Source organism: Pieris rapae, chromosome 11, assembly GCF_905147795.1.
Source record: "Pieris rapae chromosome 11, ilPieRapa1.1, whole genome shotgun sequence".
Lineage (NCBI taxonomy): Eukaryota > Metazoa > Arthropoda > Insecta > Lepidoptera > Pieridae > Pieris > Pieris rapae.
The window spans coordinates 4,749,505-4,777,462 of record NC_059519.1 but is presented as its reverse complement, the minus strand read 5'-3'; the positions used below and the strand labels follow the sequence as shown (position 1 = coordinate 4,777,462).

Genomic DNA, 27,958 nt, shown 5'->3' with positions numbered 1-27,958 from the left:
CATTACAGGTTTCTGATGTTTTACAGAGAGAAGTCTTCAACAAATGTTGCCCAAGCGCAGAGAAACGCACATTTTGTATGAGTGAAAAGAGCGAAATTGTATAGGAAATACACTGTCTTGCCTCTTCCCCAGATTAACATAATATGTACTACTGGTAGGAACTGACTGTGGCGAGCGGGATGGTTTGTGTATAATTCTGTGCGCAAAAATCAAACCCAGAAATTATTTGCGTGTAACGAAATTGTTGAATTCTAAAAATAATCTAGGACCTGACAATTGTAGAGGAAAGGGCGGAAAAATATCACTTTGGAAAATTGTAAATTCCCAACTACGAAAAAGTTAAGTTTTTCCTTATTTCATAATTCCTTTCCCTTATGCGTATTTCTAGAAAATAATGGCCATACAGAACGAAATATACTAAATATCAGTATACTTAACATGGTCTTGAAGCGTAAAATGCAAAAATTAAAAATCATTCCCTTATTTAAAAAATAATCAATTTTGTAATTAAATTTTATTAATTGAGCATGTTATTAAAAATATTAAATAAATATTGCCTTTTGAAATTGGTTTTAGGCTTGAGATGACGACTGTTGCGTTGGCGTTATGTGTTTGTTTTTGCTTAGGTAAGAAACATTTAGTTTTTTTAGGTATAAGACTAAACTACTATAAGAGCATCTAATGACGGTATGTATATATTTTGATGTAAACGGAATATACATATTACACGTCGTTAAATGACACTTTTAGTGGAGGAATAGAATGTTTCAATAATTATTATTTCGCTTAACACGGAGGGCCACATTTAATATATACATTTTATTATTGACTTATATAATATATAATGTAAAATTGGTAAACTAAATTTTTGTTTCAATATTGAGTTTTCTTTTGTGTGTTTTCTAAATACACAAAATGTTATGTAAATATTATATAGTTAATCAACTATAGGGATAGCTGTATCAAATCCGACGAAGGCAACACACAAACAAAATGATACAAAAATTATTAATTCGCAAAATATTACGAAAGACGAAATAGCTGATGAAGGGTGGGAGTTTGAAAACAAAACTGTTGTGGACACTAGAAGGATTTTATACAGCAAAAGAGTCGGTATAGGAAAGCGGCCATACATGGTAATTATTATTAATTATATTTTTAAAGGTGATATAAAACTCTTCGTTTCGCTGCCAGTGAAGGTATTTCTGAATCTTGGTCGTACGATATTCTTAGCGCTATTTGTTCTGCCTGGGGTTGCAGATGTCCACGGGCATTCTTAGTTTATTCTACCATATTTCAGAAAAATATTTCATACAAGTGATAAAAGCTATTTAAAATATCAGATAAAAACATATACATATATAGTATGGTAGTAGATAATTAAAGGTACAAGAAATGAAGTGCGGAGTAAAAAATAATTTTAAAATATTTTTGTCGGGACATTTGTAAGATTTTGGAAGGAAGAATAATTAACTATTATAGTAGAAAACAATTTTGTTCCGTAGAGAATCGAACAAATCCTTTTTGAACAAATCGCTTCCAGGTTATAATAATTTAAACCACAATGACTTCTGTAACCTTTACAAGTATATTTATACCCGTATTTATAAAAAACAGGTATACCTACAACTAACTAAAGAGTCTGCAAAAGCCCACAAATACCGTGGCTGGCTCTGTGGAGGAGTAATCGTCCATCCTCTCTACGTCCTCACTTCTGCTGCATGTGTAGAAGACGCTGATCACTTCTATATAGTCTCTGGCACGACAAAGTTCGTAGATAGCTTTGATTATAAATCAGATGAGTGTGTTTGTAAACGTCGGCGGAGGGTCGTTTGGAAGTGTATACCAAAGAGTAAGTGGATGTCTTGGTACAAAAAAAAAATATTTACACTAAATCTGATTTCAAACACAATTAGTTGTCTATGTTTCATTTTAATACGATTGTACGTAATGATTAGATGCAAAAACAATCGAAGGAGTGAAGTTAGTTCAGATTTTTCTTTAAGAATTATTGTTGATTTCTAATTCTTTTTTAATATTAACTAGCTGACCCGGCGAACTTCGTTTCGCCTAATAGTCTAATAATATCGTGTTAACTTTAGTTAAACTTAATTTAGGATTTAATTACGTAATAACATTACTACAACTTTTGTAAAATTAATTAATGAATTTATAGTTATTCGATAACGTACCCGATATTTAATTAGTTATTCTTCTATTCGGAGTGGAGAAGATTCCACCAAAAAAGAGAAAACTAACAAACAAACATACATCCATTCGATCTTGAGTTATAAGTGGGCTAACTAACACGACTTTGTATTCCCCCCGCGACGGCCCAAGCCGAGGTTCGAATCTCTTAGGAGACGCCATTGCGCGAGTCGCGGGAAACCTCTCCTTTCAGGCCGAGCCCTTAAGCGAGAATCCTTACAAAAAAAACGACTTTGTTTTTTTTTTGATTTGGCGCAGATATTTGTTAAACACCAATCACAAATCGAAGCTTCACACAATATTATATCGTGTATACATTCAAATATTGATCCCTATCTTTTTAGACTACAAATTTGACTTCCAAGACAGCATTAAGTGGTCGGCCAATGACATAGCAATTGTAAAAGTGGATAAGCCGTTCAAACTTGGTGTTTTGGAAGGTGGATGTGAATTTGCAACTGACCTGGTGTGCTATAACAACGTCAGCCGGGAGCTGGAGAAGGCTGGAACCAAAGGTTTTATCGCGGGATGGGGGAGTGGGAACCAGTTTAGAGAGGTTTTTATTTGTATTACATTTCTATATGTTAACATTGTATAGAGTTTACACGTGCGAGAACTCACATCGTCATAGTTTTGTCCGGTGTTTTTAATAATCTTTAAACGTTTTAATAAAGGTAACACTTCAAAATATATAGATACTATACTATACGTAGATAGCTACGTCGCAAAAATATAATATTAATAAGAAAGTTATTTTTATTTCTTTAATAAGTAAGTAAGTTAAAGGCTGCATCTTCCGCTAGGTACGGAGAAAATGATGCTTTTCGTATTGTTCATCTATATTGCTGTCGGCCTAATTTGGCGTGGACAGCATTTTGTCTTACTGTCTTTTTTTGACTGTCTTTTTTTTTATTTAGATACACTGTTTAAAACTACTTCCTTTTCTGTTTATAAAAATAATTACTTTTAGAAGATTTCGTATATTATATACTTTTTCGCATTATGCCTTGTGGATTTATTTGCTAATTAATTTTTGTGCTACGGTTTTTTTAATTAGAGCTTACAACCGTGTATCACACATTTTGTATATATTTATTTCCTTTGGCTGATTGTCTTCGGAGGTGTTACGCAATTTATGTTCCTATCAACAATCTACATATATTAAAATACAAATCTTTCGAAACATTACATATTTGGTTGTAGCTGTTTTATAATTTAAAAAACCTAGGCTTTAAAGACTTTTAATGATTTGTTTAATCTTCTAATAACATTTCGTTTGTAACATTCTAAGAAATAATGTAGGTACACTAGTTATGTTCCACTTTAAATTTTTGTAAAACGAAATAAAGTATTTTCGAAATTGAATTGAATTACGTAACTTATGTGCGTATAGCTATGATTAATAGCAAAATAGCATTTGTGATGACAAAGTACCACTTATATATGTTAATAAGTTTTTGTATGGTGTTTACAGCAAATTCTAAAATGTCTCTAAGCTTTCGTTCAATATTATTTGTTTGAATTTAGTCTCTGTTGTGTTCTTTTCTATAATTTGTTCTATATTGTATCTATCGTAACCATATATTAGTAGGCAATTAAGACATATAATACTGTCGCTTCAGCTGTATTGTTGCAAGGACAATGGAGAAAATGCTGCCTGATTTAAGCAAATCTGTGAAGATACTATGATAATCCACCGACCTGTCACAATTCACAACCGTGTTCTTTTGTCTCTCAACGGTATAACTCCACTAATATAATTGTAAGGTACTGAAAAGTATTCACTATCAATTTATCCAGGGTGTCTACCGAAGTGACAGCGTCCATATACCAGAAAATTCGAAGTATCTACAAGATGCCAAAGTTTGTGTGATGGATAACGAACAGTGTGCCAAGAAATGGGCGCAGCGATTTCGAAGTATCATCACACAGTACATGATCTGCACTAAGGATGTCATGAAGCGTCTCAGTGATATTTGTGATGTAAGTATTTTATTGTTATTATTACAAAAAATACGTATTTTACTTGTAGAATGCCTTTAAAACGTATAAGCTACCACATTCAAACTGCCCTGAGGGATTGAATGCATTGCATTAGAAACAACAGTCTTGCCAACCTACCAAACCAAAAATATTAATAATTATATATATAATTTTAACTCAATGAAGTCTCTTCATTTGTGCATTCTCTTAATTTTAGGTTGTACTATTGCAAATAATGAAAATAATTTAAATTGTAATAACGTAGGTACTTTTTAATTTACCCAATCAGATGACCGCTTCTAAAAACAAATGAAAGCAAAAAAAAATTGTTTCATAAATATTTTACACACTTCAATTCCCTTATCAGAAGAAATATGCAAACTGCACTGACGTAGAAGTAAGACGGCAATTGGAAGATTACAAGGACGAAGAATCTTTCCATGTAGACTTGGGGAGACATCTCCGTGATCCTGACGACTACACAGCCAGACGCGCGTATAAACAGGGTGGATTTTGTGAGGTAATATTATACCTGTATAATCTATATTATAACCGCGATAACAAGGCCACACCTAAAAAAACACGAAAGCAGAAAGAAACAGATGAATTTCCTAATTAGCATCATGAGCACACCCAACATTCACACTTTCATACACCTACCCTCACTTTTTCACTGCACAGCCAAATTAGATATTACTTATTTAAATGTGTTGAATAATTTTTGTTTTTTTTTTCCTTTTGTAAACGACTGAACCTTTTTATAGGTAAAAATTATGTTTTCCATCTTTGGATATATTTTTAGTGAAATTGTTTCCTAAAATTATTTCACTAGTACCAATAATTTTTGTATATACGAAATAACAAACAATTACGACAATTATGTATGATTACGAAATACGACACAAAATTTATAAATTAAACTATATATGTATAAATTTATTGTTGTTCGTTTGTCTTGTTTAAACTCATGAAACACTAGATTGATTAGCTAATTATGATCTTGAAATATTTGTGAAAGATCAGGGACGGTTTAAACTGTGTAAAAATACTAAAAACGACAATATATATGAAAACAGCAAATTTTAACTAAAACTAAATAGTATATTAAAATAATAATAAACACATCGAGAGACTCCAATATTTGAAAAGAATTTAAATTTAGTTACATGATTATCGATCATTATAGAACGATCATGGTGGACCACTGTTAGTAAAATACCAAGGCAAGGAGCGAGTGGTGGGCGTGATATCGGCCTGCAAGATTGACCCCAAGACTCACAACTGCCACGGACCTTTCCTCTACACAAGCGTGTTTAAGAATCGCCAGTTCATCTCGTGTTCTATCAATAAGGATATTGAGTAAGGATAATTAATCATCGTAGATTCTAACTTATTATAGGTACGTTACATTAGATTAGTGATCGAGGAATTTCTGCTTGAGGTAGGTTGGCTATTTATAGTAACTTTTGTGTTTGTTTACTAATACAAAAAAATGCGTTTAATTAACCACAGTTTCTTTTAGCACTGCATTTCTAGTTTACAGAGGACCGAGTAGAAGAGAACGCGTGGGATATAAACTGATATATTTATTTATTTACAGCTTATGTATGGCCAAATTTGAACTAAAAATATCATACAATTAAGTAATTTTTATATACATACTGGCTGCCTCAACCAACTTTGTTTCTCCTTAATGCCTAGCCTACCTTTTTAATTCATAGCAACATGGAACATTTTGCTATGCTACCTCAGAGACTGTTCGGTTTTCCGGAATGAATTTTTTTAGCTTGTTCTGTGATTTTTCTCTATATGAAACTCACGAGATCATGTCATAAGCTTTTACTTAACAAATAAAAATAGGGGTTAATTGTAGAGGGGGGGAAATTAAGGGTTTTATGTATTTTTTGCCGTATCATAAAATGAATAAAAAGTAAAAAATTGTCTAAAAATAAAAATAAATATATAGGGCTGGACACCCTTTATTGTGAAGAGGTTAGAAAGATAGATACAAAACATTATCTTTAGATTGAAAATCATATATTTTAGTTAGTCGTTTTTAGTCTTAACGCATAACGCATAACATATACACAACAACTAAATAGATGTGGTCTGTGATCCCCTTTTTTTACCCTGTTTATCCTTTTCAGAGAGAACTGTAGACGTGTATTCCGAACCGGCATTACGCATGAGGAATTTTCCGTTGACTGGAGTAATGTGGATGAGTACGTTTTGTTTTTCATATCGCATATTATTTCACAATCTGCGGTTCTTCAATTAAACGAAACTTACAACACTCATACAAATCCTATTTTTCAGAGACAATGACAACAGAGCTGAAAGGTTTGTATTTATTTGAATTATAATTTTTAAAAGAGTACCAAGAGTACCCTCTGTCTTCTTTGCCGATGAGTAGGGATGTCTACCGATTCAAATTTAATGACGTAGAATAAGATAAGACCTACCAGTGTCAATTCCATACTAAACATCATTGTATTTTTTATTAATAAAAATTATCAGCGATGCGACAACTCTATTCTTTATTTTCTTTTTCTTTTAATTTATATACCTGACACCTAGTTTCCATGCACGTATCTATAGGTTGTCTTGATTCACACAGAATTCAGTGATAGTGATTACTTGAAATATAAATATTATTTGATATTTTGTTACATCAATATTTATTCTATTGCAGCAATAATGATGGAGACGATGACGACAGGTTGGTTTTTTTCTTATCGTCTTGTAAATGTCTTGAACAATTTATGCTAGGTTTAATGTTCTCGCGTCAATTTTATGGATTATTAATATCTGTAAACAATATGAAAAGGCATGCAATTCTTGTCAGAATGATTTTGTATATTTAATAAGGTAATTTTAAAATAAAATATAAAGGGAGAAATTTTATAATAATATTAATTTTTTTAATTTAGCGAAGAAGAAGATAGACTAGCCTTGAGGGAAGAAAGGTGAGCCATAAAGGAAATATGTTTATGATACTGAACATACATAGTTTATAGAAAGATGTGAACTTACTTAAATGACCTTCCGTAAAAACTGATAGCAATATAGCTTAATTCCCATTGCCATTGAATAAAAATACATCGTAGTAATGGGGATATTGCATTCAGGTTAATTACTTTACTCTATAACCTGCCATAGTGGCGTAACATTCAAGGAAACAACAATTTTATTTTTTATGAGAAAGACCAAAAGAAATAACAAAACTGTTTTTAGTAAACTATATAATTTTTTATAGCGTTTCGAATAAACCTAAAATGGTTAAAGCTGATTCAGACGACTCCACTGATTCTGAAGAAGAACCAATGACTACTCAGAAACCCGAGAAAAAAGAGGAAATCAAAGAGAAAAAAAGAAGTAAATCAAAGAAGAAAAAAAACAAGAAACGGTCTGGTAAAACAAAGAGGGAAGAAAGCAAAGTGGTTAAAGTGTCTTACGAGTCAAGTCGTGATGAGAATGTAAATGAACCTGATGAATAAAAATCTGTTCTCTTGATGCATTTTTTTTATAAATATCCATCGATAATCTATATGTATGATCTGATATGTCTTGATGTCGGTAAAATTCCTACTACGTATCGATATAGGTTCTACATATCGATATCTCCCCATTAGGTATTGTTACTCTGTTTGGCATTCATGGATGCGCATTACGGCTACTACAGCCAAAGGTTTAGAAAAAAAATTACAGTCAAAATCTTTTACAACGTTTGGTCGTAAAAAGCGATAGATGACGTGAAGTAGGAATAAAATTCAGTCGGGAAAAATCATCAATTTCATCAATTTGGTCAATATAACCGGTAGGTATTTAAACGATGTCGTCATAAACGGTTTTAAGTGTATTACTATTCAGGCTAGACAATCTGATGTTAGCATTATAAAATATGAATAGGTACGAAAACAATATACTTATAAAAAATTAGGTTCCACGGGGTAAAAAATATTGTGTAATTCCAGTAAATAATTGCGTAATGGTCGCTGGGCTGCAGATTTCAGATACACGGCTACGTCACACCTTCCTACTAAAATGTTCACGAATATTCTAGAACTTTGTATGATAGAGGTACCTAATCAAAGCTATACTAAATGGTCGTACATCATCAGAGACTAAACATTTGTTGAATTAATAGTTATATATTAAATGTTATTTTTCTTGTATTTTGTGAATTCTAATTGCTTATTAAAGTTGTGTGGTGAACATAGTTTTTATAAGCTTATTATAGCTAGCTAGCTAGCTAGCTATTATTTTTTAATCACAAGGTCCCAATGTTCAAGTAATTTGAACTGTACTTAAATTCGGTAAGCCAATCGTTTCTATAGCACAAATACCTATCTTATGTTAGTAATATGGAATAGTATTTGTTCTTTTGGGGTGGCGTGTGACAATCAGTGTAAATTACTACTTGTTCTAAAATGATTCTTTCGTTGGTATTTGTGAATAAAACAGCATTCAACTAGAAAAATAGACTTTAATTCGTACTTTAACCACTACGCAATACATCACAACATTTATTTTCATAGTATAGAGCTTAATAAAAAAACAAAAGTTGTTAAATAAAGTTTATTAAAAAAATATAAAACAAGAACCATGCTCGCTACCCATGTGTTACTTAATATTATGTGCGCAATTGAACGTCGAGGCAGTTTTATTGCTTAACAAACCAGTTAAAATGCTTAAACGCGTGAATGAAGACGAAATGTGAAACATCACCACTATAAGTGAAATTTATTTAACTGTGAAAATAACTATTATGAAAATGGACTACGAAATTCGTCTTCATCCACGCTACTACTATTATGCTGCAAAAAAACGTATAATTTCGAAAAATACATCGATATAAAACAGGCTTAAAGTACATCAATTTTTCACTATAAGAGACCAATAGGATCTGTGAACCGGGTTCACTAACAAAAAGATGCCTAATACAAAGAGATTTCGTTTACTAATAACAAATTACTTCATTTAAATATTATGATAATTGGCTTCACTAAAAATTTCATAAACTAAAACACTTTTTTGGCTTTTAAACAAAACGGAATCTCTCCGTATCTTTGGAATCCTAAATCCATAATTCTAATACTGAAAAAGAGTCTATATCAACAGATATGCCTAATCGTTGAAAATCACAAGACATAGGACAAACGGTATTAACATACCTTAATCGAGTTGGCACTTAACCAAAACGGGAGTCCAAATCATTCAAAATATACTTAAATCTAATCAAATCCGTTTAATTAAAATTTGGACTCCCGTTTAAGCACCGGAATATGGAGATTATCAACCATTGTTAGAATAATCCCCATACAGGACGTATACGCACGTACTCGAATCACGTATACGAGTTACGTATACGTCCTGGGCCCAATGGTGCACATCCTACGCTATATATAGAATAACTTCTATACGCGGAAGAATCCTTAAAAGTATTGAAAACAAGAGTAAATATTAAATTCTAGGACTAGAGAATCAAAAACGAATATATTAAATTTGTAAATATATACTCTATCTCTCTCTAACAAATAGGCCGGCCGTTATGGCAATAAGAACAAAAAATACTTCGAGCCCGTTCGAAATAACTTAAAATCGAACTTTCGCTTCCTTGGAACCAATTATAAAAGTATATTAATAAAATTGAATTTTAATTGATGGATGCAAAGCAAATAAGTGACAAGTGTATAGACAAGAAAGACATGATAAAATATAGAAAATATTCAGAGGGAGATCAAGAGATAGTGTCGTGTGAAAAAAAAGAAACAAATCCATCGTCAGTCTAATATTAAAATAAAATTTCGTTTCGAACTAATAAAAATTTTAAAAGGTTATTTACTACTGTTTTTAAAAACTAAAATTTGGCTTTAGCTAAAGTTTTTGGTTTCAGCATTAATATAATTCTATAATTAGCATAAAAATTGCTAAACGGCCGGCAGATAAATAAGACTTAAGACTAAAATTAATATCGGAATGCTCCGTGCTGAAGCGAGCAACGTTCGTGCGACACATAGTAGAAGATTAATGTACCTGGAAACAACATATTGATTGGAAAAATTCAGCATTATCACAAACTTTTTAAGATTCATATTATCCAAAAAAAAGATATGTACTATGTTAATTTCTATTACGCATTTGTTTATATTAAGACAAATAATACAAACAAATGCGTAATAGAAATTCTCGCTCGTATATATACATATTAATTTATTCTTTTGTTTTTTTTAATGTATCTATCTATTAGTGCACTTGCTTGTTTTCTGTTTTTTATACATAAATTGTTAATCTATGTAATCTGTTTTGGCTTTCTGTATTATCTAAGTGTTTTGTATTATAATATGTATAAGTATAAGCTGTTCGATTACTTATAAATAAATATTAAGTTTCTCATATAAATAAAATATTTTTTTTTGTAATGAGATATAAAGTTCTCTAAACATTAAACATTTAGGATACGAAGAAAAATAAAAGTACACATAAATAGTTTTACAAAAACCTAACCTATAAATCCAACTAAACGTAAAATATTTTTGTAAAGTTAAAACAGCGTTTATCAATATACTCAAAATATCTTATAACTTATACGTTACCTCTAACGGCGGCTGTTCCACGGCGGGAGTGACAGGCCGCACAATATTCCTCGGAGGCGCCGGTTCAACGCTCAGTAAACGGGGCTTCTCGCTAGTCTCGTCCCCTGTCCCCGCCACACACATTTGGGACAACGCATTGATGATGCTCTCCATGTTTGGCGGTTGAATGTTGTCGCCTTCACCCTGAAACATATAAAGATTATAAGTACATATTTATTATATTTCACCTATAAGTGTTATATCTGTGTTTAATCAATTTTAAATAATAATTAGTGTTTCATTTTCAAACTATATTTAGGTTTCTTTGAATATTGCGTTCACTAAAAGTACAAAACAAAAAAAACTACTTATAGTAGTTACTTCAACTACATATACAAATATGATAGGATAGTATAAATATATGCAAACCTTTTGGGGTGTTTTGTAGAAATGCAGGTAACAGAACCCGCGGAATCCCTGAAAAGAGGATCATAAATGTACATATAATTAAAAAGAGAGCGTAGTATACTAAGAGTAAGTTTTTTGTGCTCTGTGTGGGATCCATAAGTACAAAATGATTTACAAGTTGCGTTACAACAAAATTTAACATAAATTAATATATAAAACTTGACCACTTCGTGGACGATATTTAAAAACAGTACGTTCAGAATATACCATGATGATGGTATCGACATAACATATTTTTTCACAGAAACAAAACAACCAACCTAGAATATCAAAAATCCAGTCAAACAATAAAATCTTTGAACTTACTTTCCAAGTCATCATCTGTGGTTTGACACCGCGTTCTATGAGCGCTTGCTTCAAGTCACGCACTCGAGTCGACGGGCTGATATTAGAGATCTGTAATAAATAAAAATAATTATAAGTTTTTGATGTATAATGACGGACATATATATCCTTTTACAAAACAGCCAGTTGAAAAGTCAATATTACATTCTATAATACGTTAAAAAGAGCTCAAATGTGACTATGATCAATGCAAGGATGTTTAAGCATTACTTAAAAACTTTTAAATAAATTATACACAAAACTGTGGTAAACATAATAATTTTTTTCACCGAAACCGTTTATTAATGAGGTTTATATATTTGTGTGTCTCAAATACTGCACAAATAGAAACCATCAAAATTTACCATCAAATAGAACACGTAGATGAATATATATATTTAATGCAAGTAATATCTCCTCGAAGAGTGTATTTATGAGTGAAGAATAGCAAACACTTGGAAATAGAACGATTGGGTGAGATAATGAAAGACAAGAAAAGGCTTATAACATGTATTTTTGTACTTGGGCATTGACAGAACAGCTAAGATGGAGATGGAGGGTTCATATGACGAAGTAAGAACGCAAACAAAACAAAGCAGAGTAAAAGATTGGTACCGATGAAGTGTGTATCAAAAGAAAGGCAAGCAGATAAAATAGGACAATATTTATTTATTTATTTATTATTTATTTATTTTCCATTAAATTTTCCTATCTTTACAGTTACAACTAATGCGATAGAAATCCATTATACTACCCACACCAACTAACCTACATACAAACATTAAAAAATTAAACTAAAATTCCTAAACCTTATAACTAACAATATAGCAAGCAACTCTTGTGAACTCAGCCAGCGTACAAACAAATAGGTCCACCTCAATGGAAATTTTGTTAATGATCTGTATTGCTCGCGTGAGTGGCGCTTTGCTAACCAAGTTGGAATGTGCGCGCGGTACATCCAAAAGCTTAGACGTAAGCCTCAGGTTTCTACTTGGTACCCGTAGACCCAGTCTCTCCATTATATCCGGATTATGCACCCGACCCGTAAGTATTTTAAATATATAAACGGTCACAGCTACCTCTCTTCTGAGGCGCAGCTGGTCATACCCCACCATACCCAGAACAAACAGGGTCGGGTACATAAGCGGATACAAGGGATACACTCCATACAGTCTCCTGTAGAGGTAGCGAGTGAATTTATTTTGTACTCACAAGCTGTTCTTAATACGAACCCCAGATTTCTGTACGCCTTTTTGCATACCATCTCTACATGTCGCGCGAACCCAAGATTCGTATCAAAATAAACTCCCAAATCCTTGACCTCTGAGACTTGCGCCAAGGTTAGCCCACTAATGGTATAATTGTACCGAGTGATTAACCGTGCCCTTGAAAAAGATATCACTTTACATTTTGCCAAATTAAACTCCAATCTATTTCTCCTGCTCCAGTTAACCACTCGATCAATGTCTTCCTGCAGCCGAATGCAGTCATCTATACTCTCTATAGGCATGTACAGTTTGAGATCATCAGCGAAGAGCAAGCACTTTGCATTCTTGACAACTTTCGGTAGGTCATTCAGCATTATCAGAAATTCTAACGGTCCCAAATTGTTGCCTTGTGTCACGCCTGATCTCGTAAAGTAGGCCTCTGACCTACACCCCGCGTAATCCACGTATTGCGTTCGATCTTCCATAGAACTGGCCATAAAGTTTAATAAGTGTGGAGTGAATCCTATATGTGCAAACTTCTGCAAAAGCACGTCATTATCGACCAGGTCAAACGCTTTTTTGATATCAAAATAAGCAGCGTCTACCTGTTTTCCACTGTCCACAGCTGGGCTAATATTAGCCGTATAATTCAAGAGGTTACTAGTGGTACTCCTCATAGGCCGAAACCCGTGTTGCGCTTCCGATAGTTGGGAACTCACTTGATTAAATATGCATTTTTGAAGTGCCGCTTCCAATACTTTCGCCGGACATGACAAAATAGCTATCGGTCTATGCTGTTCTACTTTATAATCTCATCAATATATATCGTTAGAGAGAGAGGGCTATGATTGAAACAATTTAAAGGAGGTTTTTGTCATAGAACAATCTTTAAATAAATAACGTTTTGCCGATAGATACTTAGAATGGGACTAAATATTATATTTTTTAAGGCATATTTACTTTATATAGCTAATAAGTTAAACAGAGTTAAGACTATTTTATTTATTTTCTACTCACTTTAACAGAAAAATCAATGACCGGTCGCGGTCTACGCGGACGCCTAGGCTTTTCTTTGACGTCATCTCCTTCCTTGTTTTCTTTGTTCTCCTTGGCAGACCTCTGACTGTTGCGCCTGCGCGGTGTACGACGGTTTTTGGGCTTCTCTTCACCTTCTGTCGTGTTACCCTGAAAACAAGTCGTATAATTTAAGGTCCTTTTAAAATGATAGAATTACTCACGTTTATCATCATCATCATCATAATATCTTTATTCATTTAGGTAAACATGTACACTTATGAACGTCAAGAAAAACAAATTAAATTAAATTTACATTTACCACCAGTATATATGTAGTAGTACCACCAGTATAATTTTATAGCGGGTGCAATGCTGATACTAAATACGCTACAGAAAATCTGTGAACGTTTTATATAAAAAATGTGGGTTATCCATAAGAGATAGATATATACCATCAGGGACTTTTCTGTAGACCTTTTCAATGTGTACAATACTTAGTACATTATTTTGATAAAACTCGTAGGGTTCAGCCTGCGTTTGCAATGTAAGCGGAAAAAAATTAATTATTTACGACATCACATTAGAAACCTCAAAAATAACAGTACTTCTCCACTATTTAATGGATGTTATTATACATATAAACCTTCCTCTTGAAGCACTCTTATCTATTAAAAAACCCGCATGAAAATCCGTTGCGTAGTTCCAAAGATTTAAGCATACAAAGGGACATAGGAACAGAGAAAGCGACTTTGTTTTATAATATGTAGTGATAATAATTAAAAGGAAAAAAAAACCTTGGTTACGGCTTTTAAAAACCCTTTATTTTATAAACATAGCTATCTATAATAAAATATGCCCAAAAACGACTTTAACTTTTAAGAATTAAAATTGGGATTGGACAACGTAACGCATATCGTTATTTTAATAACTACGGATTGTATATTATATATTCTAGTTGATAAAAGGGCCTGGGACTAATGCTGGGCAGGCTACCTTTAATTAATTTGATATATTTGTTTTAAATATTGTTTGATGATTTGCTTTTTTAAAAGAGTACCGAGAGTTTTTTTACGCCGGCTTTTTCTCTCGGCCTACACCCTCTGTCTTCTTTGCCGATGAGTAGGGATGCCTACAAGTTCGAATTGATTGACGTGGAATAAGTGATACCTAGATTTCCAAAAAAAAAAAAAAAGGAACTGAATTTTTCACTAAAATCAAGTTCAAATTGCTGGTGAGAGATAAAACTGTATTTCAAAGTATCTCACCTCTCCCTCACTCTGGCTCTTGTGTGAGCGAGTACGACGTCTCTGTCTACGTGCACGAGATCCGCCACGGTCTTCAATATCCGTGTCCACTTCCTTCAGCGTACAATCACGGCCCGCCCTAAACATTATTTCCATTATTAGCAATTACCCCTTTTGTCCCATAACATTTATTATATCAATATTAACCATCCTACTAGAATTCAAAAAACAGGCCACAATTGGATAAAATTAAATTTTAATAACTTTGGCAACAATTAACTAATATTTTCATCACAATAGATTTTAAATCACAATAGATTAATAATAATAGTTATATCAGCCTTCACTTACAGCATCTCAATTTCACGTAGCTGAGCAAGCACTGGCATCTGTAGAATGCGTCTGTTTGAGAGCAGGTGCCAAAGGATGCCCACTGGACGCTGGCTGAGACGCTGTGTCTCTATCACCTGTATGACAAACATACATTATTAAAATATATCTAGAGTTGATCCTTGATAAAATAACATTTATTTTGATACTACACAAAGTGTTGTTTAGACACTCAAAGCCATTCACTAAATTATTAATATTAATCCATAAAATTAAGAAAATCATCTTAACCAATATCATGACCAACAGTTTGAAGTAAATTTAGTAATAATAAAAGAAAACATCAGATGAATAAAATAAATTAAGACAAAGGATGTGAAGTGGTCGATCTTATTGCTAAAAGCATTGTCGTAAAACAACCCAAACATAAATAAAACTACAATACAAAAATTATTTTCACACAAAACTACTTAATATAGAAATACATGCAAGCAGTAAAAATAACAAAGGTCAATCGGTGCATTTAGTCTCCAAGGTCAAAAAGTTAGTTCTATCCAAAGGGACAAGAATTACCTTTAAGATAGGTACGAAGGGATACATGATTATTGAAAATGAAAATCAAGAAAATGGCAGTTATACTTATACTTTAACATCTTCCTATAGAATTTATTATATTACGGAGTAAATAATGCGATGTAAGAATGGACAAGGTAAATGTTACCTGTGTGGGTGTGACAATGATGTCTATTGGGACGTCATGAGGTCCAAACAGTTCCTGCGGTAGTGTATCAAACACCTGTAAATAAGATAATATATTAGTAAATACTAAGTTAGCTTATTCAAGACCATATAATTTCCGTTTTAAAACAAATAAAGCAGTCTTCAAAGCAGCAGCTATTTCAAACATGTGAAACTGTATTTGAAACAACAAATTCAGGATAACGATAAATTTGCATGACAAAATTCGAATTTTATTTTCATGTAAATGAAACACATTATGTGTTTTACATTGTCTATGTTTCTTCGATTTAAAAATATTAGAAATTTAACTGGGTGTTAAAATGTTAATTGACACACATTTGGTCTTTTTTATATCCTAAAACAAATACAAATATAAACAGTGTTTTATATATATATTAAGAATTTACTAACTTGACAATCATGCACAGTGGTGACCACAAGAGTATTGGGTTTGATAGCCTTCATGTGCATTATTAGACCAAACTCCAGATCTCCATAACCTGAAAATATTTCTAAATATAACGAAAACCACATCTATCTATCAAATAGTCTTGACTATTACTTTATTTTATTTTTAGTGTTGAAAGTAAAAAAGATAAATATCTTACAAAATCAACTTTTTAGTATTCTTGTCTACAAACCTCGTCCTTTGCCAATGCGGTATCCTTCTTTGGACACTGCGACTGATCCCATTACGACGAGATCCAGCGAAACGGATTCTTCGATGGCTGGAAAAATAGGGCCTTTAAATAATCTTTATCACTAAATTCTTCTAGTATCACTTCAAGTCCTCCCATTTTTGACAGAGGAAAGATAAACTCACAAACTACCGTACATAATATTCATCAAAATATATACTTAGCGAGGTTTAGGTTTAAATTTTTTGTCACACACACTCATGCAAAATGGCATCGGGAGGCCTAGTACTCCATAAAGATATCGCAAATATTATGAATTAAAGTTAACATTTAATTTAAATTTGATGTTTCACTTCAGAAGAAATTTAACAGTTGAACCAACGGTGACAGTTGACTGATAGTAACAATAGTAATAAATCCTTTATGTTGTCTATTTTTGAAACAATATTGAATATCATTTCTGTACCACTTATAATTACCAACAATACAATGATTGACCTATCCACTGCATTGCTTAATTTGTAAGTAATACTTTATGCCTATTTTACTAGAAGTAGTAGTTTTATCCTAGGAGTACATTGTGTTCACATATAATTATTTATGTGATGTAGGTATATAAAATATTTTAAAACCAATTTTAAAAAAATTTTCCACACTGAACTAGCTTTTGCAAGGAGCAACTAGAATTATCTCTATATTTTATTTAAAGTTCAAAATAGAATAAATGTTTCGACTATTGACTATTGACAACAGAATACTCACTCAAAGGTTTTCCGTACGTCTCCATGCCGTTTCGGGACACAGCTTTTTTGATAGCAGCGGGACCAGTCTCTCCCTCGGGCAATACTAGACGGTTCATAAAACCGTTTTGCAGACGAGGCACCGGAACGTAGAGATTTTTTTGTTGCTCCAGGCATAGCACTCTGTAGAGAAACAAAGTTATTCATTTTCGAAGTGATTTATGTATGTATGATGAAAATATATTTTGGTTAGTAAGAGACTTAGATAATACTTATAAAAGTATTAAGATTGAAAATATCTTCCATACTTCTATTAAAACACCTAGTTCAAATCGATAATCTAGTGTACCGTCTTATACGAGGGTAACATTGAAAATGTTTAAAACTGGCCAGTTATGGATATGGTAAAAACCAGATCTCCACCAATTTTCGCTCTCCGGGAATTGTTGTTATTTGTTTACTATTTTTATGTCTAAATTGACCGGACTAAAATGATTTCGGGGGCTAAATCAAAAACCTATGACAGCACAACTCATAAGCAAATATTTTTTTATGTCAAATCAGTCGTAGTTTCCATTTCGGTTAGAAACGACGCGTATTTATTATTATAATCGAAAAAGTGCAACGCGCTGACGCAGCGCTGCGGTCGCGCTACGATGAATCGTTGACCTAATTGTTACTGTGTAATGAATTAAGGCAAGGTTTTTGATTTTATAATTTTAATATTTTAAATTTATCATGGCATCTCCAATTGTCAGTGAAATTAAAACCCACTTATTAATAGCTGAATTGAAAAAGGAAAGAGCCCGATGCTCAGACCTGGAAACTATTGTCCATGAACTAAAGGAACGGATAGCTCAGCTCGAGCAAAATCAACCCTTAACACAAAGGGATGCGGCAGCCGCTGAACCTATCCAGTATGAGACGGACGAAGAAGAACTGGCTAAAGAAACGGAATGGGTGCGACAAAAAAGCAGAAAGAAAAGGAAACTAAACACCTCCCCTTCCCCCATGAAAGAAGTTACTTGTAGTGAAGTAGCCAAACAAAAGTCCAAAAAGGAACCCCTTCCACCCCCGATTATCGTCGAAAATGTGATTGAATACCAATCATTTTACGACACTTTAATGAAAAAAGAATTAAATAAAGACTCCTTTACAGTAAAAATGCTCAGAAATGGATCGGTGAAGATCAATACCAATAGCGAAGCTACCTATAGATGTATCACAAAACATCTAAAAGAAGAAGAAGCCTCGTGGTTCTCTTACGAAAACAAGCAGAACAGACCAATAAGAGTTATGGCAAAAAATCTGCATGCTTCTTGCAAGCCTGATAGGATAGTTGAAGACCTCATCCTCCAAGGATTTAAAATTTTAGACGCAGCCGTTAAATATAGCTGGAAAAACAAGGAACCGCTGAACATGTTCATTCTCTCTTTCCATCATGAGGAAAACATAAAGAACATTTATCAAATCAAATCGATACTTGGCTGCAAAATTGATGTACAGCCACTGAAATCACCAAAATTGATTCCTCAATGCAAGAGGTGTCAGGCTTATGGGCACACACAGAAATACTGCTCCAAGGAGCCGAGGTGTGTAAAATGTACTGCAAAGCACCTCACAGTAGACTGTAACAAGCCTCGAGACGCGAAACCGAAGTGCGTTCACTGTGGTGAGTCACATCCAGCTAACTATAGAGGCTGTGTAGTTGCAAAAGAACTGCAAAAAATGAGAAACGTCTTAAAATCAAAATCAAATACAGAACCGGTCAAATCTGTAAAACCAGAAAAACTAGTTTCCAAGACTGTTTCTTTTGCTCAGGTCACTAAAGGACCAAAGGCTAAATCCTCAACACAACAAAACGAGAAAGCTAACACAGGCATAGATGAAAAGATTAACACCATACTTTCATTATTGACATCTTTTGATGAAAGACTTAAAAAACTAGAAAGCGGCACCATAATAGCAGCTTCCAAACGTCTGAAGCAATGATGTCTTTAAAAATAATGGCATGGAATGCTAATGGGTTATTAAAACACCAAAGAGAACTTCATATTATTCTTAAACATGAAAACATTGACATCTGCTTGGTATCGGAAACACATTTTACCAGGGAGTCATACATTCAACTTAAAGGATATCAAGCCTACCATGCCCTTCATCCCAGTAATAAATCCAGTGGGGGAAGTACAGTTATAATAAAGGACAGTTTAAAACACCATGAGACATTTAAATATGAAAAAGAGCATATTCAAGCTGTGGCTGTAAGCGTAGCAATGAAACAGTGTCCATTAACAATTTCATCTATCTACTGCCCACCTAGACATGCACTTAAGTATGATCAGTACAAAAGCCTACTAGAAAGTCTTGGAAATAGATTTGTGTTGGGAGGCGATTTCAATGCAAAACATACCTACTGGGGATCAAGATTAATATCGACTAAAGGAAAAGAACTGTTCAATGCTATGAAAGATTTGAGATGTGATACTATTTCGACAGGAAAGCCTACCTACTGGCCAACAGACAAGAATAAAATACCAGATCTTATAGATTTCTTCATATTTAGAGAAGTATCACCAAATGTTCTCCAAATAGAGGAAGCCAATGATATGAACTCAGATCACTCACCAATCTTACTCACAATTGGCGAAGACCCTATAAAGCGAAAACTGAATCCATCTCTCGTAAACCCGCATACGGACTGGGACAGCTTCAAAATTTATCTTGAGAATATGATAGACCTAAGAGTACCTTTAAAGACTGAGGAACAATTAGAATTTGAAGTAAATAACTTTACAAAGAACATCCAACAAGCTGCTGGAGCAATACTCCTAAATTTAAGAAAAAGGTACAAAACAACTACTTTCCAAAAGAGATTATAAATCTCATACAGACAAAACGAGCTCAAAGAAAAAGGTGGCATTCCACAAGATGTCCTGAAGACAAAAAACATCTGAATAATCTTACTAAACAACTAAGGAGAGAGATAAAAATATATAAAGATACCTCAATAAATAAATACCTAAGCCAATTAACATCTGATGGTTCCACCAACTACTCCATCTGGAAAGCGATAAGAAATATCAAAAAACCTACAACACATATTCCTCCCTTACGAGAGTCTAATGGGAATTGGGCTGCAAGTAACATACAAAAAGTTAGGAGGTTTGCTGATCACCTAGAAAATATATTTCAAATCGATAAAGAAGATTCACTTGACTTCGAAGAAACATCGTTAGAAGAGTTAAACATCCGTCTAGTCACACCGAAAGAAGTTATAAGAGAAATTAAATGTTTAACTAAGAAAAAGGCGCCAGGTTTTGATTTAATTACGGGTGAGGTACTACAGCATCTCCCCCGTAAAGCCGTAGTTAAAATGACAACCTTAATTAATGCCACATTTCGACTTCAATATGTTCCCAGTATGTGGAAAGTTGCGGAAGTTATAATGATTCCCAAGCCAGGAAAACCACCACACGAAGTAACATCTTACCGGCCAATCTCATTGTTACCTGTTATAGCAAAACTATTTGAGAAACTCTTTCTCAAACGTCTTAACCCCATTATTGCCAAAAAGCAGCTCATACCGGATTACCAATTCGGTTTCAGAGATAAACATTCTACCATAGAGCAGGTCCATAGAATTACAAATAATATTGAAATAGCACTAGAAGAACAAAAAGTCTGCTCCACGGTCTTTCTGGATGTAGCTCAGGCTTTTGACAAAGTGTGGCACCGAGGACTTGTTTACAAATTGAAGAAACTACTGCCTCGTCAATTTTCAAATATCCTCGAGTCATATTTAACACAAAGAACGTTTAGGGTACGACAAGAAGATGATTATTCAGAACTGAAACAAATAAAAGCTGGGGTGCCGCAAGGGAGTGTATTAGGTCCGGTCCTGTACCTCTTATACACGTGCGATATCCCTGAACTAGAAGATAACATAATCGCGACCTTTGCCGATGATACTGCTATCATGTCTACGGCAGCTACTGAAAAGGAAGCGGTAGTAAAACTACAAAGAGCTATAAATATTGTTGGCTTGTGGACCAAGAAGTGGCGGATAAGACTAAATCAGTCGAAATCAGTTCACATTAACTTTTCCAACAAGACATCAAATTACCTGCCAGTATACATTGATAACGACAAAGTTCCGTTCGAAAATTCAGCTAAGTACCTAGGTATGACGCTGGACACTAAACTACGATGGAAGGTCCATGTTAAAAAGAAGCGCGAAGAGTTGGATCTCCGTTACACTAAATTGTACTGGTTGCTCGGAAGGCATTCCACCTTATCAGTACAAAATAAATTATTGATATACAAACAAGTCCTGACACCTGTATGGACTTATGGTTGCCAGCTGTGGGGCTGCACCAGTAATAGTAACATCCAAGTGATCCAACGTTTCCAAAACAAAGTGCTCAGGGGAATAGTCAATGCTCCCTGGTACATTCGCAATTACGACCTCCACCGGGACCTTAATGTTGAGGACGTCGCTACAGTAATAAAAAAGACTGCTGGAGCACACGAACATAGGCTCCACCATCACGTGAATGTCGAGGCTATCCAACTCCTTGACACCACGGACTTAGTGAGAAGACTGAAAAGGACAAAACCATTTGAACTAGTGATTTAGTGATAATGTACGTAAATATCAAGTGCTAAAGAGTGTCTGCAACATAGAACACAAGAACAGAGTGTCTTCTTCCCTTTAATAGAGACTGTAAGTAGTGTTATTGGACACTCACTTATATAATAATCCTTTTTAGTAAATTAGGTTAGACTTAAATTACTTATTAGTCTTAAGTTAGGCTAGATCGTAATGTTCCATGATGTCTCAGTGAAGACACATGTATATAGAAAAAAAAAAAAAAAAAAAAATGTCAAATCCGGTTTTATGCATTGAATGCACCCACGTTACTTTACTGATTGAGTAATCATATAGACAGCATAATATGTAAATTAGATTGCGTTATAAATGCAATCAATATAGAAAGGTCGAGCGTCCAGTGTATTTGCAAGTTTAAAAACCTAGCGGAAAAATAGCCTTTAAGAAATGTCAAATGTCAAAGTATAGTAAGTATATAAAGCATCCTACTACTTTTTAAATACGAATTGTGTTATCATACTATATCAAAAATAAAAAGTTTAGTCTTACATTAAAAAGCAATTTAGGTTCTGATCAAATAAAAATTATGTAATAATGCAACTAATTAAATGAAAACAAAGTTATCTTATGTTTAGGTATTACCCCCGCTGGGTTATCATTAAAGACGGCTACAAATAATATTTACAAATTAACGATATTACAATCAATGCATAAATATTAACTTATTTATAACTTTTTAAATTGTATTAAACACGGAATTTATTGTAACATGTTCATGAAAATAAAATGAGAACAACCCGTTTAATAAAGAATTTAAACAGAGGTTACAAACTACGTACTTATTAAGTAAGTTCTTAATCGTATGGGCCCTATCTAAAAGTTCAACCGTTAACCAGTCTCATACGTTACCGACTTTAATAAAGACATGCCAATATTATAGTGAATGCAAATCCGGTAGGCGCAAAATCGCTTAGAAACAAGAAGTAGGTAATTGTTGTGTTGTCAATGGGAAAATAATGTATAGATAAAATTTACATGAAGATCGGGTTTAGCCGTAACATGGATCACACAATGTTGTCTCATATTTATTTATACTATTCGACCTTCCAACAACACTTTCTGAATGGTTTAAAACTTTAAAAAGATGATCGAAAATAATCTAATCGTTAATTTTAAATGATAAGAGAGCAATGACATTTTGATTATGCTTAATGCAAAATTTTGATACTGGTGAATATTACTACCGTCTTTTTAATAAATAATAAATACATTGTGTAAATCGTAGTATTTTTAACAAGACTTATCACCCTTTTCTCTACTCTATATTTTGATGATCATCAAACAGCTTCTGAATGTTATAAACGTGACAAAACCATTTTTATGAAAAAATCGCGACATATAGATACAGTAATATTAGGCCATCTTTTATAATAGATCATTACTTTAAATTTGTTTTATTATTTATCTAATATTAGTCATTAGTTTAAATACCAAATACTTTTAATCGCGAACCCACAAAAATCTGATTATTTGTCAAATATTTTTTGATAATATAGGAGCAAAATGCGGCTTTTAAAAGCACCAATCTTTATCAAATAGCTTTTCCAACAATTTCGCTACTGTTGACTGAAAAATAGACAGTATTAAAGTATTTATAGAACGATCGCCCTAAATAACTCCAGCTGTGAACCGAATGGGTCAACGGCTCTGTAATACCTATATTATTGTGAATTTTTGGAAAAATATAGTTACATATGTTTATTTCAAGTCAACTCTTTTCATGTAAATAAATTGAAAGTTTGTATACTAAACCTACTTATGCTGACCGATTAATCAGTACAGCCATGTCAAAAGCTTGTCATCAGGTCTATATCGTGTCACTTAAGAAATTTATTATAATTTAATCTTATTAATATAATTATTTTTTACAAGAACGATTTTATGTTATCCATTATATGTTAAACATGAAGTTATATACTAAAAGGTTTTGTTTGGCTTTGTTAAAACATCCTCTGCTCAGTGATTTTTTTCAGGAAATTGTTAGTGCCATTACCGCCCTAAATGCGAGATAATATATTTGCAAATAGCAAACTTGTTAAACTGATATTCTTCGAAATTTAGATGGAATTTTAATATGACATATGGAGTGAGTTAATTCAAGAACAAATTAACGGATTAGCTATTTTGATAAGTCTACAGAGAAACACCTAAACACAGCTAGTTACGAAAATGTTTGACCGAATTGTAGTTAGAAAATAGACGAAAATTGGGACACAAAACAGACGCTTGACGTGGGCTTTTGCGATCAACGATAGTTATGCGACAATATTTTCTTGAAAACCGATTGGGATTCATATAAATATCACGCCTTTATTATATAGTAAAGGAATCGCCTTAACTGAATAAATTGTATTTTAAGTGCATAGAAATGAATTGCATAATTATTAAAAGTATGTCTTCCCTTATACATAATCAAACAGGTTTTGCATTTTATATATTTTATTTGTTACTAACATTGCAATACAAGTATCTACATTTAAGGAGCTTTAAAATAAATAAAAAATGGTCTTTTCTCTAGGTGTAATTGCAAAATATGTACATGAAAGCTAGATAAAGGCCTTATCCTTTTTACATTAATCCAGGATATACCAATAATAAATTTAGTGGACTTCAAAAAACCCCAGAATTAAAATTAAATTTAAATTCTTACGTTGACGTTTATCGTATTATATAAGGAAGAAGACTTACCTTACGGGCTCCTGTGGCTTATCAGGGTTGACTTTGACAGTATTTGCATTCTTGAACACCTCCAGCTCTGCCAGCTTGACTGCTGCCTCTTGAGCACCCTTAAAATTTGGTATACGGTTGTATACCGGCCGGGGGAACATGGCCAGACCATTGTTCTCCAAGTGTCTCCATACTTTGACGCGGTAAGATTGCTTCGTTACTTCTTCAGGCTTGCCTATGGAATAAAAATACATTCAATTAAAACATTGCAACAAAATGCTAGAAATAGAAAAATATTATACATATTTTGATATAAGACTACCCATATATCTAGAAAAAGTCAAGGAACGCTGAATGTAATGTTTAAGCTTTAACATGTCAAGTTCTAAACCGATTTATTCTTATTATTAGATAACATATATCTAATAATAGATTGATAAATTTAGATTTTTAAAGCGATTTAACCAGCATATTGTTATCTAAGTATCTATGTAAAATGTCATATTCAGAAATAATATTAAAAAGTGGGGGGTAGTTAAAAACAAAATGTAAAATGTGTTATTTTTCCTTTAACTGCAAACATAAGGTAATTATAACACTTTTGCATGTTACACACTTGATAATAATAATGTACCAATTTGAAACGGTGAAAACGCACAATTACTTTCACTATAAAATGTTCAACCTTCTGAAACTTAGTCAAGCATGACCATAACCTTACACAGTAATCTAGACATAAAAATCATGGATAGAGAATCTATAATTGAATGTAATAAAAGTTGTTATTTAATACTGTTATGTTGTCCATTAATATAACATGTAGTTTCATTTTGATAATAAAATAAAACATTGAATATTATGTTTGTTTTTGAAATTTAAAGCAGCTAAATCAAAATCAAAAGCAAGTTATGCTTAAATTAAAACATGATTAAATAGTTAATAAAGTTAAAAAACTAAAAATCAAAATTAATCTTACTAATTCAGATATCAACTTGTATGTAAAGGTCGATAGGATGGTAGGTAAACAATATGGTTGGTATTGTTCATGCATAAAAGAGGATAGAATGAAATCTTCTAGAAGATTCTAGAAGTATAAGTATGCAAACTATCATTATTACGTAAAGGCTATTGTAATTGAATCTAGCTTTTATTGATGTAGACACACCAATGTTACTAAACACCTGTTACTACAAAATTCTGAGCAAACAAAATGTATTTCAAACTTGATTAAGGAATTATTTAAACACTTCATTTTTATATATGATTATTATAATAAATGTGATTAATGTTTAAAAGATCTATTAGAAGAAACAAGTAGTCAAAAGATTCAAGAATACCAATGATAAAAAGGCATCAAAATTAATTTAAAAACAGCCTACTTAGCAAAAATATTTGTAGTTATTTAGCGTTAAATAAAATATTACTTAACTATACTCAAGAATCAACACTCTTCTTAAGTAACAGTTTACTTTTGTACACTTTTTAAAATAAAGCTTTAAATTACTTCTCCTACTAAGGTATGACATAATCTAACTATTTAAAGCACCAGTGATGTCATTGTCTGCTTTTTAACCTTAACATACTAAGATATAACACACTATTTACCATTTCTAATTTTCTGTTGTGAATAACTTGTAAGTAAAAAAATGTTTTCCCTAAAATATTTGTACTAATATTCAAGTATAAGAGCTATTCAAAGTTTAAATTTATGTGGCTCTTAATTATGATAAAATTTTCATTTTAGATAATTAATATATGATTGTTTGATTGCAAGTGGATTGGCTAAGTCATTAGGTAAGGTATACTTCAAATTCAATCTCAACTAGTAAGTAATCTATTACAATATTAATCAAATTTACAATACCAAATAATAGTAAGCTACGAATATTTAACATTAAAGTTAGTGAGTAGGGTAGTATAAAAAACACATGGTTTTATTTCATGATCACTTTGGCTAAAATTTATATTTTTATATATAAAAAAGATTTGTGCATTTTACCAAACAATTATAATTAATAAAGAATATAAAAAAATATGGTTTTTATCACTTTGCATGTATACCCTCTAGTATAGGTAGAACTATCTGAGTCATGTTCACACTCTAATTAAGCTACTGTAATTGCGAGGAAACCACCCAAATCGCACTAAATCAATGCACGAAACGAAATAAACGCAAGTGAAATTACTAGTTACTACCGCAATAAATATAATTTATAAAAACTGAGCCGTGATTGCGATGCAATTAATATTTAGAAATAGAAGGGGGTACTTGAAAAAACATGCTTGTTTCCAGATGCGACGACAAAACAGTGAAACAATAATTTAAAGCAAATGATATAAGTAAACTTACAATAATTGAAAAGACTAAAACGCATATTTTGTACCGATTTAAATGGATAAAAAGGAAATTGCAAAAATTACCTGTTTCCGTAGCTGCCACTGTTTCTTCACCGTTCTGCATGTTTTATATAAATACTGGAGCAATTGCGAAGGAATGAAACCTAATAATTTCGTAAAACGAAAAGTTTTAATGAAATTAATATTTTATTTGCGGGACTGACTGCAGAACCGTCACACACGAAAATAGAATGCGAATAAAAAACAAATGCTATTCACTTGACAGCTGTCAACAGAAAGAGAAATCGGAAGAAAATATTAAAACGAATAGAAATCCGTAATCGTAGTCATAGACAAGTCTTAAATATATATATCTTTGTAAATTTATGTATTACATGGTCTCACAGATCAAGTTAAATAGATTCTAATACATGATATTTATCTGTTAATCAGAATATTTTTGTTTAAATAAAAAGATATGGGTAGTCGTAGGATAAGGTAAAAATGCATATTATTTTCATCAATATCGCCTTAGAAATAATTCTATGTAATTTATCAAGAGTTAAATACTAATTATAAAGTGGTCGCTCTTAGTAGAAGGCAAAGTTTAAGATAAGTGGGGTAAGGGGTTTAGTAAAAATAATTTCAGTAAATTAACAATTGCTATGGAAACCTGATAAAATTGCAAAACGTTTAAAGCTGTACTAATTATAAGAATAAATAAGTAAATAATATTTGCACAAAGTTCCAAACTATTAAAACATCGCCGCGATATGATATGACGCTCTAAAATTATTTCTACATAT

The 27,958-nt window shown here is 32.5% G+C and overlaps 2 protein-coding genes across 2 annotated transcripts; one reads left to right on the top strand and one right to left on the bottom strand.

Moving 5' to 3' along the window:
- The first annotated feature begins 561 nt into the window (after window positions 1-561).
- LOC110998710 lies at window positions 562-7,704 on the top strand. Its single transcript, XM_022267463.2, has 12 exons — window positions 562-626; window positions 952-1,136; window positions 1,618-1,852; window positions 2,553-2,764; window positions 4,009-4,191; window positions 4,559-4,711; window positions 5,378-5,550; window positions 6,339-6,413; window positions 6,508-6,531; window positions 6,884-6,910; window positions 7,122-7,157; window positions 7,448-7,704. Exons 1-12 carry the CDS (start codon window positions 584-586, stop codon window positions 7,686-7,688), a joined length of 1,587 nt encoding a protein of 528 aa, XP_022123155.2. The 5' UTR covers window positions 562-583; the 3' UTR covers window positions 7,689-7,704.
- A 953-nt stretch (window positions 7,705-8,657) lies between these two features.
- On the bottom strand, window positions 8,658-27,446 carry LOC110998684 (methenyltetrahydrofolate synthase domain-containing protein). The gene is made up of 13 exons (XM_022267439.2): window positions 27,237-27,446; window positions 24,837-25,050; window positions 17,499-17,659; window positions 16,740-16,826; window positions 16,510-16,598; window positions 16,079-16,153; window positions 15,379-15,494; window positions 15,049-15,166; window positions 13,784-13,951; window positions 11,541-11,630; window positions 11,196-11,243; window positions 10,788-10,970; window positions 8,658-10,227 (listed from the first exon to the last, which is right to left on the bottom strand). The coding sequence occupies exons 1-13, from the start codon at window positions 27,274-27,276 to the stop codon at window positions 10,219-10,221; spliced, it is 1,398 nt and encodes a 465-aa protein (XP_022123131.2). The 5' UTR covers window positions 27,277-27,446; the 3' UTR covers window positions 8,658-10,218.
- Between the last annotated feature and the right edge of the window lie 512 nt (window positions 27,447-27,958).